General features: G+C 35.9%; 1 protein-coding gene across 1 annotated transcript; it reads right to left on the reverse strand.

Moving 5' to 3' along the window:
- Window positions 1–14,475: 14,475 nt before the first annotated feature.
- LOC128232253 (uncharacterized) lies at window positions 14,476–18,853 on the reverse strand. The gene is made up of 2 exons (XM_052945703.1): window positions 18,153–18,853; window positions 14,476–17,093 (listed from the first exon to the last, which is right to left on the reverse strand). The coding sequence occupies exons 1-2, from the start codon at window positions 18,464–18,466 to the stop codon at window positions 15,749–15,751; spliced, it is 1,659 nt and encodes a 552-aa protein (XP_052801663.1). The 5' UTR covers window positions 18,467–18,853; the 3' UTR covers window positions 14,476–15,748.
- Window positions 18,854–20,474: the final 1,621 nt, after the last annotated feature.

A 20,474-nucleotide genomic window follows, 5' to 3' on the forward strand; every position in this document is an offset into this window, starting at 1 on the left:
GAATGACCAAACACCTTCAAACACGTGACTGATTTAAAGCTCGCGAAAGTAATTATAAGATTACCAGGTTAACTTTACCAAAAGAAACAAATTAGACAGGGGATTTTAACTCCCTTTCACACAAAAATATACAAATCCCTCGTCAGCGTTTAAATGCAATTGATTGACTAAGGCCCTTGATTGACTTTCAATGAGGGTAATTTTTCACTGAACGAAGGGGCATTAATTAACGGCCGGGGTCAGTTCTATTCGTTAAATACTGATCCGTCAACACGTTGAACAGACAAATGACTTCTGTGGTTAGATATTTGCACTAATTATAAATGAAAACATTGAATCGTTTCAATAATCTCATATGTCAAGGGTTGTTATAGTTCATACACACGCACACACACATGAAGTCCGTCCGTCCGTCCCTCCTCCCTCCCTCCTCCCTCCCTCCCTCCCTCCCTCCCTCCCTCCCTCCCTCCCTCCCTCCCTCCCTTCCTTCCTTCCTTCCTTCCTTCCTTCCTTCCTTCCTTCCTTCCTTCCTTCCTTCCTTCCTTCCTTCCTTCCTTCCTTCCTTCCTTCCTTCCTTCCTTCCTTCCTTCCTTCCTTCCTTCCTTCCTTCCTTCCTTCCTTCCTTCCTTCCTTCCTTCACTTGCTTTGTTATAATAACTTTTATTAAACTTTTGAGTTGTTATTATATTTATAGCATTTTGGGGTACATAAATTTTGTCATTTTTCGAAACAAATGTGGGCCAAGGCTACGCCGCTGCTAATCTTTGTAAAAAATGCTTTGCAGTTCGTACCGAATGGAAAACAACAACAATATTTCATTAAAAGAAGTAAAATATGCATTGATATCGGTAGTGTGGTCTATTTTTTTAAATCATGACGTATTATTTTGGCCATTTAAATTCTCATATTTGCAATAGTTGATAATGTATTTTATGTGAGAAATGTTTTGTTAAAGGTTAGATGCATCTGTTTTTGTAGGGCTTAAGTTTAAGTGTTTAATGCTCTTAAGGTAGCACAACCCTAATGCAAACCTACACTTCAAACTCTTCAATTTTGATGCTTTAGCCTACGTTGTTAAGCACAGTACTACAATTATTTTGAGGGTTTCAAGATTGTGGTTCGAATCCAGCCAGAAGCACAAATATTGTTTTCTTTGTTTTCATTAGCTAACATTTTTTACAGAAATTGATATTGTATTTTCATTAAAAAGGTAATTAAATACATTTCTACACATAAATATTAGCTTCTGCGAAGATTTTATAACTTGCAGGCACGGCTGTTTTTCAATGAGACGGTAAAACGTATTGATTTTATGGCGTGATGTTCCCAAAAGATCAAAGATAATTATTAATAAAGAATAAACAGTATGTTAAAATTGAAATACCATATGGCTATTTCAGTACAGTATGATTATATGTGTTGGTGATGTGATCAATAATGTAATGAGTGCAAATATATTTCTTGTTACCCTGATTACAAATTATTACCAAAATGTTGATGTCGTTTTTATCGACACTTCTGAAATGGGGATAGGGTAATTCAAATTTAAATAAAATTGTTATTCGACGGTAAATTTCTTTTAAATTTTGTATTAAGAAATTATCAAGATGATCGTTTTGAAATGGTGCCCATTAGGGGTGTGCTACCTTAAACAGAGTTGTTAGTATACATTTCCCGCTCATGATTTCCGTTCCTCTTTATAAGGGAAACGCTCGATTAACATTCTGTTTATTTTGACTCTTTCTCTTCATTTGAAGATTGAGATGTGTATTTTGATTGATTTTAGTTCGTGCTATTAACACATTATGGCTTTTACATCTCGTGTAATTGTATCATTGATTCTTGTGATCTACCATTGTGGGCAAGCACGTGTTAATGTAAGGATCTTGAAAAAAAAAATTGCATTACCTGCTCTAAATTGTATTCCTCCGTCTGCAGATAGAGTTTGGATTTCTAATCATTGAAGTACTTTGGGTTTACCTATACATTTATTATTATTTGTTTTATAATTAAGTTTTCTCAAGTTAATGCTTACTTTGATAAAATTTACCTTTTACGTTTTTTCTTTGTTTAGGATTGTTGGGATAAGAGTGTTGGAAAGAGGTTTGTGAACGTAAACTGGTTTAAAGGGACTGTACACCAGATTGGCACCAAAATTATTTTTTTTCTGTAACGAATCTCTCCGGACAATTATACTATTCAAAATTTGATAGAGATCATGTTTTTTTAATATAAAGTACATACGTATTTCAATGAAACAATATATATCAACACTAAATGTTATCAAGTGACATTGTTTCAGGTTTCAAATGGCATGAGATATCAGTACCAAACCAATTCCGTTCAAGCGTTACGGACTCCTAAACATGATAGGGGTCAAAAGCAGGCGTATTTCAGGTTTTCAACAAATTTGGAAAGTCAACAGAATATCTTTGAACTTTTCTTAAACCAATTTAAGTAGCTTGTGTAATGTCAACGAGCGTCAATAACAACTTGACATCGCCTCCACGTGTTGCTGATAAGCCTCCGGAGCTGTTGCTGAGGGAGTCTGGCTTATTCCTCCTGAAGCGCTGTTCTGAGCCGAGGAACCGTTGTTGGCTGGATCGGACGAGCAGAAACAGCTTTCTGAAGCATGTCCAAGGCATGCTCGATCGGGTTCATGTCGGGGGAAGCAGCTGGCCAATCCATTCTCTCGATGGTAGCATTTTCAAGAAATTGGTTTGTGATGTTTGCTCTATGTGGGCGCGCATTATCACACATGAGAATGAAATCAGGACCGATTGCACCTGCATGCAGTCGAACATAAACGTCCAGGATCTCGTTACAATAACGAACAGCCGTCAACGTACCGTTTTCAATTACGTGTAAGACTGTTTTCCCGTGCATGCTGATTCCGGCCCATACCATGACTGAGCCCTTGCCATAACGGTCATGTTCGGCGACACAAACTGGAGCAAAACGTTCATTACATCCCCTCCACACTCTGGAACGTCGATCTTTAACGTCAATACAAAACTTTGACTCGTCTGTAAAAAGCACTGTGGTCCATTCGTTTAACGTCCATCCAACGTGTTGACGTGCCCAGTCCAAACGCTCCTGGATGTGATATCGGGTCAATGGGATGCGAATTGCCGGTCGTTGTGCCATCAAGCCAGCACTTTGCAAACGATTTCTGATGGTTTGAGTTGAAACTTTTACGTTTGTGGCGTTCTGGAAGTCATTACGTAACGAAGTGGCGTTATGAAAGTGAGTATGTCTGGCTAAAACCGCAATGTAATGATCCTGAACGTCAGATGTAGCCTTTACACGACCACTACTATGTCGAGGTTGAGCATTTCCATTCGTTTGATAACGATTCCACATCCTACAAACTACACTTTGTGACATATGCAGGTGTTCTGCCATAGTCCTATGAGACAACGCTGCCTCCAGCATTCCATAATGCCAACATGCATTTCATCAGGAGTTAAACGTCTTCTGTTTGGCATTTTGAACACAATGTGGTAGATGGTCCGAGTGAAAATCGAATACACGAAGCAAAAAACAAGAAATGACACCATATTTAATTTGTTACATGTATGCCTAAACGCCTTATGTCGTGGGTATGCAGTTTTCCGTGCCGCCCGTGCACGCGCTGGTAGCAATACCATCAAAATCATCGAACATTCTATAGGCCTACGAATGGATAAAATTAATGCTTTGAAATTAAATAAGCATGCTTATTTGGTTAAGTTTTTACAAATAACTAATCAAGTGATCCTTATCAAATTTTGAGTTGTATATTTAATAGAATGTGTTACGTTTTGATATCATAATTGTAAAAGAAAGAACTCGTGTCGCCAAAATTGCAGTCCAACGTCGTATCCACTGAGCTATGACGGCTTACTCTAAGCGGGTGACATAATTAAGCTATAGACCTAACTCGGTAATATCACGTGATAACACTGACTGGCCAATCACGCATAAGGAATGAAGTCTACTAGATAAACATACCCAGTAATTTTCTTAATGGAAATATTACGAAATAACTGCTTTACTTAAACAAATTGTAAACTATGTGGTACTTCTGTTAGTAAGTTTCAATACATTGTACACATTAATACCAAGTTTTTGAAAGTTTTCGACAACTTTTTTTTTTCTTGCAAATTGATCATCTGGTGCACAGTTGCTTTAAACCCCCAGTAAATTTATATGTTACTGACCGTTCCAAGGCGGTACTTAACAATTCTTGATAAACACACCTAGTTTTTTTATACACTTAACAACTTTTCTAACGCTACCAGTAGCATTTTCGCAATAACTTTAAAACTACCGAAAGGAACTGAATAATATTTTCAGAAAATATAGATCAATACAGAGGACATTGTCTGATATACAATTTACAATAAAATAAATCTAAAAGATAACAGATTTTATTAATTATCCAATAAAAAAACATTTTTTCGCACATTTAGCCAACTATTCAGTATTCCACATTATTAACTGTATTCTTGCAAATAAATACTAAATTAAATTTCTTTTTTTAGAATTGCTGTTATTATTATATTTTAATGTGAATTATATTTATCCCCCCCCCCGCCAAAAAAAACCCAAACAAACAAAAAACCACGATAAATAACTGTTTAATTGCTCATGTGGGCATCGATTTTATTTTTCCAAGAACTCGTTTTTAGAGGCGCGGTGCACGTGAAACTTGTGCTTACTGGTAAGTCATACATGTACTTTCTAATTAGTCTAAAAATAAACGGTTAAATTCATGGACATTGACATTTGCATCAGTTATTAGGAAAGATTTTTGAAATGCCGAAACTGTCAAACCAAGAAAGAGCAAGAGCGATTGGTCTAATTGAAGGTGGTGCGAGTTACAATGTTGTAAGTGTTCATTTACTTATATTTTGCCAGTCATTATAATTTCGTTTTCGATCAGACTTTTAAAAAAAAAGATATTAAATATAACTTAGGCCATTTTCAGAAACCTGCAAATTTCGTTCATTTTCAGGTTGCAAGAATGCTGAACGTGCACCGCACATCAGTAATACGTTTGCTTCGTAAATACAGAACGACAGGCTTTGTCCGAGACCTGCCACGCCAGCCAAGAGGACGAGCTACTACAAGACATCAGGACAGAAACATTCTGAATACACACCTTCAAGACAGGCGACGTCGAGCTACTGATACATTGAGGGTAACAGTAGGAACGCATGGTCGCCTTATCAGCGCCCAGACTGTGCGTAGAAGGTTGAGGGAAAATGGTGTACGCTGCAGACGCCCATTTCATGTGATTATCTTAACTGATCAGCACAAACTAACCCGTTTACGCTGGGCTCGTCGTCACTTACGGATGACCAGAGCGGACTGGGTGGCTGTATTATTTACCGATGAATCACGCTTTAATTTATACGATAAAGATGGTCGTGTACGAATTTACCGGATGAAAAATGAACGATTCAGAGATAGCTGTATAGTCGGAAAGACACCATTTGGCGGGGGTCGTAATGATTTGGGGAGGGATGTCAATGAACACAAAAACTGTTGCCGTCAGAATTCACGGTACTGTGAAATCATTAATGTTCGTGGGCATGAAATTTCGTGGTTTGCCGAAAAAAAACAATTTCGTGGGTACTTGAATTCGTGGATTTTCATTTTTGAAAAAAAAAAATCGAACATGCGATCGTCCTAGATCGTCTGCATAATATCCACGCGCTGGCCCGTGATTTCCGTCTTCTACGTCACTCGGTTTATGACACTCGCTAATGTGGTACGACATTCCAATTAGTGCATATACCCATGTCAGTTATCGATTTAATTGGGAATAAAGGTAATAAAAGAAGATGTACCCTGATCATAAATACAGATAGGGGATGCCAATTATGAATTTTGCAAACTGTGAAAACACCGAAAAGGTGCGTATATTGTCACGTTCGGTGCTTAGTAACCTTCAATGTACTTGTAATCGATTAATTATTTCATTAAATAAAAAATTCGAGTACAGACACTCATCACGCACATCTTGTAAACTTGGATATTTTCATTAACAGCACATGTTCAAACACGTGCTTATAACTGTCATTTGCTGCATAAAACACATTTAATTGATTTGGTTCATTATTTGTTAAAGGCAGTTATAATATATTAACAGAATAATGATCGTAAGTTATACAGTGAGACAGGTTTTAACACTGTATACTGCGACCTCTGTAAATAATATACTAGAGTATGTACGTAACAAGGCAATTGAAAAAGTGAATGAAGGATTTATATTTCGTGGGATCTTGAATTCGTGGATCACCCAACCCACGAAAACCACGAACATTAATGCCCCACGAACATTAATGATTTCACAGTAATTTAAATGCTGACAGGTACATTAATGAGATTTTGCTTCCCGTTTGTATTCCTCATATACGGAATAATAGAGGCATGCGATTGTTACAGGATGGGGCACCCTGCCACACAGCACGTCGCACAGTAACTGTTCTAGCTGCTCACAGGGTAAATGTTCTGCCAATGCCATCCCGCTCACCGGACCTCAATCCGATTGAGCATATCTGGGATGTAGTCGTTAAGGCTGTTAGAAGAAGAGTTCCACAGAATCTGAGGCAACTGGAACAGTTTGTTATGGAGTAGTGGAACCGTGTTTCTCAGGCCACTTGTTGAAATTACGTCTTGTCCATGCGCAGCCGATGCAGGGTGGTCATCCAAGCAAATGGTGGTCATACCAAGAATTAAATAATGCCGAGAGTACATGACTAAAACACTGGATACTTAATGTAATCGAGCTTGAAAAAAAGGTTTTAAAATGGTAATTTAAGTACAAATACACAATTTAGTGAAGTGTGTCATACACGGTGGACAGCGTGTTGTTACGTTTCTTTCAATGTGTCAGAATTACACGCGTCATGAGATATATTTTTTTCATTTACGTTATACGTATCAAAGGGGTATCAAAGGACCTGGGAATTGCATCTGCAAATCCATTATTAGTTCCAAAGGATCGAATTACCAAGCTGTTGGTGAGTCACTATCACCGACAAACTTTCCATCAAGGACGTCATTTCACAGAAGGAGCCATACGGTCGAATGGGCTTTGGGTGATTGGAGCTAAAAGTTTGGTTTCTTCCATTATCCATGACTGTGTGACGTGTCGGAAGTTACGCGGCTCCTTGTTACAGCAAAAGATGGCTGATCTCCCATGTGACAGACTTAGTCCAGGACCACCCTTCTCTGCAGTTGGTGTAGACGTGTTTGGCCCCTGGGACATTGTTACGAGAAGAACCCGTGGTGGCAGTGCAAACGGAAAGCGATGGGCTGTCATGTTCTCGTGTCTAACAACCCGGTCAACTCACATAGAGGTAATAGAAGATATGAGCGCATCATGTTTCATCAATGCTCTTCGCAGAATGGTAGCCATTCGAGGGCCAGTTAGAATATTGCGCTCTGATCGTGGGACAAATTTTGTTGGGGCAGCTGACGAAATAGGAGCACATGTCGTTAATGTAGAAGACCCAACATTCAGGGCAAAACTTGATCAGCAAGGCATAATGTGGTATTTCAATGCCCCCCATGCGTCTCATATGGGAGGGGTATGGGAAAGGGCGATCGGTGTGGCAAGAAGAATATTGGATGGCATCCTCTTGATCATCCTTATCCTCATCGTCATCATTTTCTTCCGTTTCTTTGGTTTTATTACTGGTTGACCCTTTATTTATATTTTAGTTGTTTGTGCGGTTGTTTTCGTTGTTTTGTCCTTTAAAGTTCACAAAGCGTCTGAATGAAAGTAGCATTTCCATATTACCGATCTATTCTAGACTAATAATGAAATAAGACCAGCTAAAGATACGGTTTAAATGTGGTTAGAGTGTTTGTGGGGGGGGGGGGGGTCCACACCCAAGAACATTTAAGCTTTATCTAGTCTAAAATGGTATACTCTTGTGTATTCGATTCGTATTGTTTTCCCATATTGCCTACAAGACTTCACTTGGATAATTTTCTAAATTTGCTACTGAATACAAGGTAAATACTTGAGCGATTGTCTGAAAATACCTACTTTTTAAATATAAAAGGGGTATTTTCCTAGAGTAACCGTGACAATCACACCACGATCGAACTTCACCGAAAATATGCCGACAAACACTGTAACCAAGTTTCATCATGATTGTACGAGGATTTGCTGAAGAAGATGTCGCCACCATCGCGAAAAGCAATATTTTATGTCCCTTTTCAGGTGACACAAAAACTAGGTTGAGAACTTCTTGAGATTAAGCATGATCTTGTTCGTACAGACGACAATGCAATTAATTAATTGAGCTGCGTAATCTTCTTATTGGCTCCACATATGAAGCTTAACAAATGTATACTATTTTTTGTCTACTTTCTCGTTTGTGTCTCTCTTTTTGAAAAAGTAAAGGAATTCATATTATACCATTGGTGCCTATCAATAAAACTAAACATAATTTTCGATCGTCTGTTCTTCAAGAAAAAAAATAGAGGTATTGTTATATATATTTTGTCGTCGTTGTTGGCATCATCGACATTGTGGAAAACCATAACAAAAATGGTTCAAGATATTGAGATGAAACTTGGTACAAATGTTGCCAGAGACATTATATCCATAACTCTAGCTTTGATACTTGCGCCTTTTGAAGAAGAAAAAAACAGAAGCCTTGGCGTTCGCTCTGTGACGCTTTTAATTTACCTAGTGCCAAGCTATTTCATTCGTCTTTTATCAAAGTTTGATTTAAAGAGAAACACAATAAGTTCTGGTTTAAATATGTTTATTTGTATATACTTATGAAGAGTTTACATTCTTATGAATTATTCAAAATGGTAATCTCCTTCATATAAACTGTATAATATGAAACTAAGCGGAAGCATATAGTTCAGAAATATGTGATACAATGTACATACATGGACGATATCAAATCATACCTATCAGCATTTAAAAGATTAGGTTAAGACTAAAGTGCATTTCAATATAAAACTCAAGGACATTCGTTCGAATCAGCATCTTAATGACGGTGGTTATATAAGACAGAAAATGATGATAATAACAACATTTTAATATTCACAACTTAAAGCTTAAACAAATTTTTCTCACAGCAACAGGAGTTAGTCTCTTAACCATTAAATTTATAACAGCAAGCTCAAAAGTCAATCTGAGACCACTCAACGTTTTCTTAATGATTCTCGATCGAGGTAAATTAGGTTATTTCACTGTTTGTAAAGGTGTAAATATCAATTTAATAATCATTCACTGTTACGGATCGTTTGCTTTCTGACATCCAAATCAAATATCGGCGCGCACGACAGTAACAATATCAATGTTATTTCGGAAAAGATGTTACATTCACATACAATTGTGGATGGTTTTTGAGGATACATCACAAAATGTCATTTAGGCATATTCCAAAAGGAGTAAGACCTGGATCTCAATAAATATCAGTTGATGTATATAACACTTTCTTCTGTTTGTCGCACACACAGTAAACTGTTCATCAATTAGTTTTTCTCATATTTTTAACTGAAAACCAACACTGTTGTCATTGTTTTTTCAAGGCTCTTGTTTCTTCAATAAACTCTATCCACCATGCATTGTTTTTCATATTCTATAATGAATTATTCAACATACTCATATCATCTTTAGCTGAAAAATAACAATGTTATCATTATCACATCCACCAACAATAAGGGTAGACGTGCTCTCAATAAACACAACTGATATTGGGTTGTTTATACGATCGACTTCCCTTGCCACTGTTGCCAACTTCTTTGTCCCCTCACTGTCCAACTGAATTACAGTGTTATTAGAAGTACACACAAACACTTGGCTACTCAGACTGACGCATACTCCAAACGGACTTCATAATTCAGGATCTTCAAATACGGTTAAAATGTGGCCGCATTGATCTAGTGAAATCAATTTATTTACATCAGAGTTTGAAACATATATTCTCTCGCCATCAGGACACACAGCACATTGTAAGACTGTACATTTACCAGTTTTGTCTTCATGGATCTTCTTAACAAGTTCTCCATTCATGAAGTACTGGTACATAGCAGTCCCGGAGCACACATACAGGTGGCCCTTGTGGTGAGCGATAGAGGTGCAGTGATGGTCTGTGGTGACCTTTCTCATTTTTTGCAATTTTCCTCCACTGACTTTGATAAATTGTATGTGATTGTTGTTTTCTTCACTACAAACTGCTACAGCTACCTCACTGGCTGCAATGTGACATACGCAACAGGGAGGGTCAGGGGCAGGAATTTCACAGTGATCAATGACTTGAAATTCACTGTTCAGAAGCTTCACTTTGTAATTATTACCATCTAAGATGACTATGTGTCCACTTGCGAGCTCATATGCCCCATCTATGAAGCACAACTCTTTATCCTCTTGAATTTTAACATTATATTGCTTTGATCTTACAACCTGATACAGACAATCGTTGTGTGATCTGGAACATTTTCCCTCAATCAACCCCATTGTAATCAAACTTTTGAGGAACGACCCAATGGTTTTGTCCGATACAAACTGTATCTCTTTCTTCGGTCTTCTCTGTATTTCACCGACTAGATCATTAGCCTGGGTTAATTTAACTGTACATTTTCTGTATCCAATGTAGGCGGTTGTCTCCTTGCGTTTTCCAACCAACTGATCGATGTTTTCAATCATGTTTTTTTCAGTTGATCATTTATCTTCATACATTTTTCAACATCGTCTTTGACATCGGTTTCTAAATCACCAATCATGCTTTCCACTTGTTCTATTGTTGCCTTCTCAAGCTGATTAAGAATGGAATCTATTTCCTTCCGAAGAGCCTTGATTTCAGCTACAATCGTCTTATACGAGTCCTTTAGTTCAGCCTGGTATTTTGTCCCTGCGTTCTTGAGCTCATCCAGCCTGCTCCTCATCTTGTGAATCGTTGCTGACAGCTGCTTGAACTCGGCCTTCTTGTGGAAGCCTTTTGCAAGATCAGGGAGGTGACTGATGCTGTTGCACAGCCTAAAACAATGACAAAAATGATACGTCAAATAACCTTCTAAACTATACTTTAATCCCACGAAATTTGCTATTTTGCCTGCTTGCAAGTCACTCTTTTTAGAAAAAAAAGTTGTGGACGATTGAATAAAGAATTTTAAAGGGAAAAAGGAGTTATTATTATTATTGGTTACACCTACTGAACTCAAAAATAACAATTTTGCCTTACGACAAAGAAACATTGAAAATGAACAAAGGGTAATAACTAAAAATGCACCTAGCAATAAGCTTTCTGTGAACTGCACCTTTGTTTCAAGAGATGCACTGTTATTCTTCTAAATGAGATCTATCTGTCTATAAAGTTTGAAGTTAGTACCTAAAATGCCCCGGACCAAAAATATGTATGAATATTAACAAAGGGCAATTGTTTAAAATACTGCAGACAGAGTTATGGTTCTTGTGCAATACACATATCTTTGTGAGATATATATTTGTATGAAGTTTGAGGTCAATACCTCAAAGACTTTTGGGTTTATAATCCGAAAATCAGTATGGACATTAAAAAAATTGCAATCACTACAAAATACTGCCTTCTCAATTATTGTGTCTCTACACACACTCTCCTCAATGAGATATATATGTATGTGTAATTTGAAGTCAATACCTCAACAACTGTTTAAGTTACAGTCCGGACAAAAAGAAAGAAAATAAACAACGGTCAGATACTTCAAGCTGCACTCTCACAGATATACCGTTTTTGCAACTTTTTATTTTTTTGTCTTGGAGAGAGAATGTTTTTGCGTAAATATCTGCAAACCAATGATATAAGATTGCTGACAAAAAATCAGATCGTAGATTTTGATATTTCCGTTCGAAAATTAATGTTTTATGCCTTAAACCGTTGCTAACGATTTAAGAAAAATGCATAAAACATCATTTTTTGAACTTAAATATAAAAATCTGCGATCTAATTTTTTGTCAGCAGTCTTATATAACTGGTTTCCATGAATTTTCGTAAAAATCGGCTCGTTCCAAGACAAAAAGTTCAATCTGTGAGAGTGCAGCTGTAAAAATACTGCAATCAAAGTTACTTTGGTTCTCGTGTATTGCACTTCTCCTAAATCTAAATCCTAGATCTTTCTGAATGGGATGTTTGCAGTCAATACCTCAAAGTATTTTCAACTTATGCTTGGGGCAAACTTAAGTATGGAATTTAACAAAGTGTAATTACTAACAAAACTCTCAGAGTAATGGTTCCTGTGCACTGCACTTCTCCTTAATGAGATACCACACCCCACACGCCCACACGCGTACACACGCACTTATGCAAGCGCGCACGCGCCTGTCCCCCCCCCCCCACACACACACACACACGCCCGCGGAGCTCGGTCAATAGGTTGTCAAGTAATTTTGTGTTTAAAGTTTTCCCAAAGAGTGTCCTTCTGAACGAAAGAAAATATCTACTACTACTACTACTACTACTACTACTACTGTCTATCTACTGGTCAAGTGCGATCTACCACTGAAAATGCAGTTGAACTACTGTATTGGTCAAGGGCAACCTATTCCTGAAGTTTCATGGTCCACTAGCGGATCCAGGTGGGGATTTCAATATACATGTTGGCAATTATAAACGCTTAAAACGCACCATTTCGGAATAGAAATTGTTGAAATATTCTTGGTCGAGCTCCTCAACCCTCTACCAAGGCTTTAAACCGAATAGAATTCAGTTTTGAGGGAGGGTACAAGTCAACTTGTTACGCATCTTACGTGTTTTCCTAGTTCAAACTCTTCTTGTGTTAATGCATGGACAGTTTTTTTTTGCAAAGAATTTTGACCTCTGACTTAAAAAGCTAAGGGTCATTTACTGGTAAAGGGAAACCTACCACTAAAGTTTGATTATCCTTTGTCAAATCGTTTTTGAGGTATTGAACAGACAAGACAAGATCTAGCAATAGACTGAAAGACCGACCAGTCCGACAGACGTTTGCAAACCTCAGTGCCAATGTTTTCAAAAGAGGGCAAACTTATGTGTAGAAATGATCAAATCTAAAAAATAAATGTCAATAACTTAAAAAGTATGTTGAAATCAATTTGAATTTTGTCAAGTTGTAACACTTTATGAACAATTACTCTGGAACAAATAAATTGATTTGATTGTTGATCAAAACCAAATGTGATTTTTTCCCATTCTAATTTTCATTAGATTTGCTGAGGATTGGATAAGACATGATTGAATATGAGAGAGGACAAAATGAATATTTGGACAACTTTTTTTACAGTTCAATGTCCATAAATCCTGCGGTAATTATGCAAACTTGATGTTAATAAAATTATGCCAAAAACATTGTACATAAGTTTGATAAAGATGAGATAAGATATGCTCAAGTCAGAGAGAGGATACTTTGAATTTAGTCAAATTTTAACGAACAGTGAATAGTGTGATTTGGCTGCTGATCAAGTCAATTATTTATATATATGTATATAGTATTTATGCACTGTGCTGTTTGTAGAGTTGTGTGCTGTTCTATGTTTCTTGTTTGTGAATTTGTGTTCTATGTCGTTGGCGTTGCCCATTGCCACTAAACCGGGTTTATGTTTAAACTTTTTGCTACTGAGCTTGTTTCTCTAGCTTTTTGCATAAATATTGATTATGTTTTAAAAATAAGAGCGACTGTAATTGTGTACATGTATTTTAGTCGTTGGCATTCTGTGAGTGTTGTTCTAAATAAACATGCCATTTTAGGAAAATATTGATTTAAATTACTTCAAGGGAGATAAGCAGGTCTCATTTAAATAACTAATATCGACAAAACTGAAATACTAAAAAAGAGAAAAATGTCCACCGTAAATTGGTAACGTTTTCCAACCAGATCAACTAAATTTTGACCCGATTGAGCTATCGGGTTGGAAAAGTTGTGTAAACTCTAAACCTACATTTTAAAGCTGCACTCTCACAGATTGAACGTTTTGACAACTTTTTTTTATTTTTTGTCTTGGAATGAGCCAATTTTTGTGAAAATCCATGGATATCAGTTATATAAGACTGCTGACAAAAAATAAGATCGCAGATTTTTATATTTAAGTTCAAAAATTGATGTTTTATGCATTTTTCTTAAACCGTTAGTAACGGTTTAAACCATTAAACATTAATGTTTGAACGGAAATATGAACATCTACGGTCTGATTTTTTGTCAGCAATCTTATATCATTGGTTTGCATCTATTTACGCAAAAGTTTGCTATTTCCAAGACAAAAAATAAAAAAAGTTGCTAAAATGGTCAATCTGTGAGAGTGCAGCTTTAATAATGTTTTGATAATTACTGAATTATGCCCCTTTTTGAATAAAATAACACGACCATTTGTACTCTTGTTAGTAAACCTACTGAGATGATAAGCTAGTCCATTGAGAATCTTTTAGTTTGTTTAATATATAAAATGTTTAACTTCTGATTTAATATGTTTATTTGTATGATATTTAGAAAGAGTATACATTCACACGATATATTTAATATGACACTCACATTCATATGCAATAAACAATATGAAACACACATTCATATGCAATACACAATATGACACACGCATTCATATAAAATGTGCAATAGGACACACTCATTCTTATGAATTATGGTATAAGGGAGGATACGATTTATATATGTATTTGGTCGATATCTTAATATACCATACATATCACAGTTTGCAAGTTTAAAATATAAAAATACGCAAACATATAAATTCCACAAAATTGGATGTTTTAAACACAAACTAAAGTGCATTTCACTTCATAACTCAAATACATCAATTTAAATAAAGATATTAATGGCTATAACTCTTACTCAAAATCAATACATACACATGTAATACAAACATCAATTTTGACTGATAAGCCATTAACTACTTACTAAATAATACATTTATGGAAAATATTAATTACTGATAACAAGATTATAACCGTGTATTCAATAGCAGAAAGCGCAAATATATTAAATGATTGGTGAATGCTAAAATATTTACTGTAGTCTACAATAGTCTCATAAGGTAGAAATACCGTGTTTTATGCGTATTTCTTTCAAATTCAACTTGGTATCCTTCATAAGAACCATTGTTTTCGACATTTATTCATCTTTTTGGAATATTAAAACAATACTATTAATTGTGGTAAATCTTATCTGGGAATAAGAGTGCATCTTTAAGTTAAACAGGAAATGATGATAATGATAACATCTTAAAGCCCAAATAAGTTTTCTTTTATAAAATCAACACTCTTATAACAGCAAGTTCAAACTACTCAATGTTTTCTTAATGACAACATGTGATGTTTTTGCATTCTTACTTTTTCATATTTGCACACACCGTGATATTTTACTGTTTGAGATATCAATTTGATAAGCGTTCAATGTTGCGGTCTTTCTGGCATCCTGTTCAAATACAATTGTGGATGAGTTTTTTTTCTGATAAAATACAATTAAACGTCATTTCACAGCTTTTTACATGTGGTAAGTGCCTAGTAAGTATTCATGAATATGATCACTTGTGAAGTATGATGCTTGATGGACACTCAGAATTATGATTGTGATTTAACACTATCCTTTGTATGTAGCTCACCACTTAAAACTTAGTTTCATGTTCATAATTTAGTTTCCCTATTTTCTCATATCTTTCTTAACTAAAAAAACAGTTTTATCATTGTTGTAGGATAATTGTCTTTAATGAACCCCATTGACCATGGACTGTTTTTCATATTTAATAATGATTTTATTAACATACTCATATCTTCTCTAACTGAAGAACAACAATGTTATCATTATCATATCCACCAACAACAAGGCTGGACGTGCTGTCAATGAACTCCAATGACCAAGGTTCATTTATGCCATCAGTCTCGCTTGCCACTTTGGCCAGCTTCTTTGTCGACTCACTGTCCACCTGTAGTACAGTGTTAGATGCAACACTACACACATACACATGGCCACTCAGGCTGACACATAATCCAGATAGACTGTGTAGTTGAGAATAGGCTAACTCCTGGCCACATTTATCCAGTGAAATCAATTTGTGTTTATCAAAGTTTAAAACATATATTCTCTCTCCATCAGGACTTACATCACATCTCGCAACAGTTACATCCCCAGCCATATTTTCATAAATCTTCTTAACAACATCTCCATCCATTGTATACTGGTACAGGGCAGTCTTGGAACCAACATACAGCTGGTCCTGGTGGTAAGCGATAGAGATGCAGAGATGGTCTGTGGTGAACTTTCTCACTTTCTTTAGTCCCCCTCTTTGACTGACTTTGATAAATTGTACTTTATGTGCTTTTTTATTATCATCAACTGCTACAGCTACCTCACTGGCTGCAATGTGACACATGGCAAAAGGAGGAGCAGAAAGATCACAGTGATCAATGACCTGAAACGTATTATTCAGAAGCTTCACTTTACAATTAGAAAAATCTGCGATGACTATTAGTCCACTGGACAACTCACATATTCCTGCTATAGAGCATAACCGTCTATCCTGTTTTATTTTAATGTTATATTGCATTGATCGTACGACCTGATACATACAATCTTTGTAATCTTTCACCTCAACCAACCCCAGTGTGTTCAGGCTTTTAAGGAATGACTCTATGGTTGTGTCGGCTTCAAACTGTATTTCTTCCTTTGATTTTCTCTGTACTTCACCAATAAGATTATTAGCCTGGGTTAATTTTGCCGTCATTATTCTACATCCTATGTAGGCGTTTGTCTCCTTGCATTGTCCAATCATTTGATTGATCTTTTCCATAAGGTTCTTCAGTTGATCATTCATCATCACACATTTATCAACATCATCTTTGACATCATTTTCCAAATTACCAACCATGTTGTCTAGTTGTTCTACTGTTGCCTTCTCAATTTGATCAAGAATGGTGTCAATCTCATTTCTAAGTGCCTTGATTTCAGCTACAATATTCTTATACGAGTCATTAAATACAGTTGTCCTTGCCTTCTTGAGCTCAATCAGCCTGCTCCTCATTGTGTCCACTTTCGCTGCCAGCTCCTTGAACTCGGCTTTCTTCAGGAAGCCTTTTGCAAGGTTATCGAGGTGACTGATGCTGTTGCACAGCCTGAAACGATACATAACAAGTCGAATCAATTCACCTGTGCTGGAATTCAGCGAATTTAATATTTTGCCTGCTTGCAGCGCCCACTTTTTAGAATGCAAAATTATTAAACGGTTATTAGTTACGAGTAAGACTGATATAAATAGAACGATATATTCTCCAATAAATGTGATGAGATTAGTTCAAACAAATCAGAAACAAGAAATGTTTGTCAAAAGCGCCCTTTTCTCAACAAAAAAACAACATGGACGATTGAAAATAAATGTAAGAAAAAATGCAGTGATTTTTAATTGCATACAACGTTTTTATAAAATACAAACATGTGCAACAAATAGAATATATATATATATATATATATATATATATATATATATATATATATATATATATATATATATATATATATATATATATATATATATATATATATATATATAATATGAAGTTGCATATACATAGGACAAACCTATATTGGTCGTGACTTTCACCTCTCACCTACTGACTTCAAAGACAGTAAAGATTATCTACTAGTCAAGTGCACCCTTGGAATGAAGTTTCATTATGACTGTCGTCAAATAATTGTGATGACAAAGTTTTCCAAACAGTGTTTACCGTGACCTTTGACATTTGGCATCACTCAACCACTGAATTGTCATGTCCTAGGTCAAATTGTTATCGATTTTTTTTAGCTGCAGAGAGTTGACCTTAACCTTAGGATTACTGACCTAAAAAAGCAGTGATAATTAATAGTTGCACCAAGTGTGTATGAAAGTAAAGAAAGTCATTTCAAATGTTGCTTTACAGACCTAAAACAATAAGGGTCATGTACTGAAGTTTCACCGTCTCAGGTCGAATCATTCTTAACCTTTCGTGCAGACGAATACTTCCTGAGAGTGTTGAGCGTGAACGTGACTTTAGTATACCGACCTTAAAATCACTTGGGGTCATTTACTGGTCATTCTTGAAGTTGCTTCAAAATCCTTACATACCTCAGGGAGTTTATCATTTTGTTAATAAATTATCATTCTTATATTTTTATCAACATTATTCAGACTTAATTACCTGTGGTTGAGTGCTACACAGACACTGCAGCAAAGTTCCTGGTGGTCATCACAGTGGACCTCCAGCTCTTTGCCATGTTGGTGACATCTATCAATTGACGATACCACCCATTTTTCAGTATCACCACGCCCATACACATTGTGTTTTTTATGGTAGCCGTTATGCAGCTTTACACACTTGTCACACAGATAGTGTTCACACTCAAGACAGAAGTGCTGGGCTTCTGCGTTAAAGTCATTTTCTTTACACTTGGAACAACTGAAGTCATAAATCAGATCAGATCCTTTATAAATGGAAAAACCTCCAGTTGCCATTTTTATACACGTTCTGAAATATTCGACTTCATTTTGAGTTTCATTTTGCAATTGTACGTAACTGTCTTAACTCGCTAGTTCAATATGAAACCCAACATTATCAATGTCCTAAAGCATAATTATGCCACAAAAAAAGTTACATTCTTGTCAGAAGGGCTGGGCTTCTGTGCTTAAGTGATTTGCCTCACACTTGGGACAACTATAGTCATGAATCCGGTCAGACCTCCAGTTGTCATGTTTTTACTTTTATTCAGGTTCTACAATAAATTACTCCATGGTAAATTATGATTTACTATCTTAACTGTTAACTGATTTCGAAATGAAATCCATCTTTATGAATGTCATTCAGGAAGGCTGTGCCATATGATAAACAGTTTAAACCTTGCTTCCTTTTCCACATGTATAGGAAATAAAATAAATATAACAAACTTGCATACAGGAAAATCCACTTTATCAGACAATACAGATCTAATTGTATGTAGCATAAAGCGTCAACTTTATATGAATTTTAGATTGTAGGCAAACGTTTTAAAATAATCTGGAAATCGTATTTTTTTTCTCAATAATTGCATTGTTCTAATTTAATTTTAGCTAATTGGCATATCTCGACCTCCGGCTCTTTTTCTTGGTCTACGTTTCGTAACAAATATTTGACACTAAACAGTACATGCTAACATGAGTTAGTACAAAAGTAAAATTTAATAATTATGCATTAGAATTTGGTTAATTTTAGTGATGGAAGCGAATATCCGAGTATCCGGATATCACGCAAGTATTTGGATACCAAAATGGGTATTCGAATATTCGTTAAGAATTATAATTTCGATGAAATAGCTTAGCAGAGACATAGCAATTGTTATAAAACTTTTCAGATGAAATATTTCAGGTGATCAACGGTGTCTGTCGCGAAGCGGGTATGTGTCACAAATCGTCTGCTAATTGGGTGTTTGCACAAGGCGTGATATTGTGTCCTTATGCAGCACCCTGTGAAGTTCTATGACCTTGTTTACAATGACAAGTGTTGTTTTATGATCTCATATGTGCTTAATTGACACTAATTGGCACTAGTTGATATTAAACGGATTGATCATTAATCCGTAGGAATTGATCGTCCAATCACAAGATAAGGGTCGTGCAATCCTTCATTACAAAACACGGCAGAAATTGTAGGTATTGCATTAAATCAAACAATGTAATGAAATAAAATTACAATCGACTATCAAATAATCAAAGTGTCATTTGACATTAAACCTGCTGATAAATAACAAACTCGAAAGCACGTGGCAGTTACCAAGCAACCACCTCGGCCGAAGTGACTATCAAATTCGCGAGGTGTTTATGTGGTATTCATCATGAGTTTTATGACGTAAAATGAGTTGTTTAGCTTTGATTATAACATTATAAAGAAGACTGAGAAAGAATGAATGAAAAAGTGAAATTGCCATATGACGAATTATAAATTAAGTGGACAATTATGTCAAATAACAGAAGGTGGGTGACATATAATAGGAAATTTACTTATTATGAAAACAATTTGATACGAGTATCCGGATAGTATTCGAATACTTGATACGAATATACGATACCGATTTGGTATCGGGTTTACATCCCTAGTTTATTTTACCCATCTGTAACACAGACCAGTTCAAACCAATCGACTTTGCACGTGTTTTCATGGCGTTATGTGTCTTGTCTTGTATGACAGTTCAAAGTTGACAACTGAAGATTTAATTAACAAAACCAAAAATATCAATTGCAAGGTACTGTCTTGTTGGTTTGTTTGAATTTTTGTGTCACCAAACAAGATTATATGAAGAATATGGGCTACAAATCAAAAGTAAACGCACAAAATTTGGTTACAATATCAAGAAATAAGAGTACCGCTGGATGCGATGCATGCTCCCAAAATGCCCAATTCTTCTAAGAAAAGGCAGATATTGTTATACTATGTGCTGGTAGAAGGTGAATATCAAAACATATGCGCAAGTTGGATGCAAACTTAAAAACA

Source organism: Mya arenaria, chromosome 4, assembly GCF_026914265.1.
Source record: "Mya arenaria isolate MELC-2E11 chromosome 4, ASM2691426v1".
NCBI classification, from domain to species: Eukaryota; Metazoa; Mollusca; class Bivalvia; order Myida; family Myidae; genus Mya; species Mya arenaria.

What these genes read in the sequence shown, in the direction of transcription:
- LOC128232253 (XM_052945703.1), bottom strand. Translation starts at nt 18,466, where the DNA reads ATGGCAACTGGAGGTTTTTCCATTTATAAAGGATCTGATCTGATTTAT. An exon ending in TGTGTAGCACTCAACCACAG is followed by an intron (nt 17,094 to 18,152) that starts GTAATTAAGTCT and finishes GTATCGTTTCAG; the next exon opens with GCTGTGCAACAGCATCAGTC.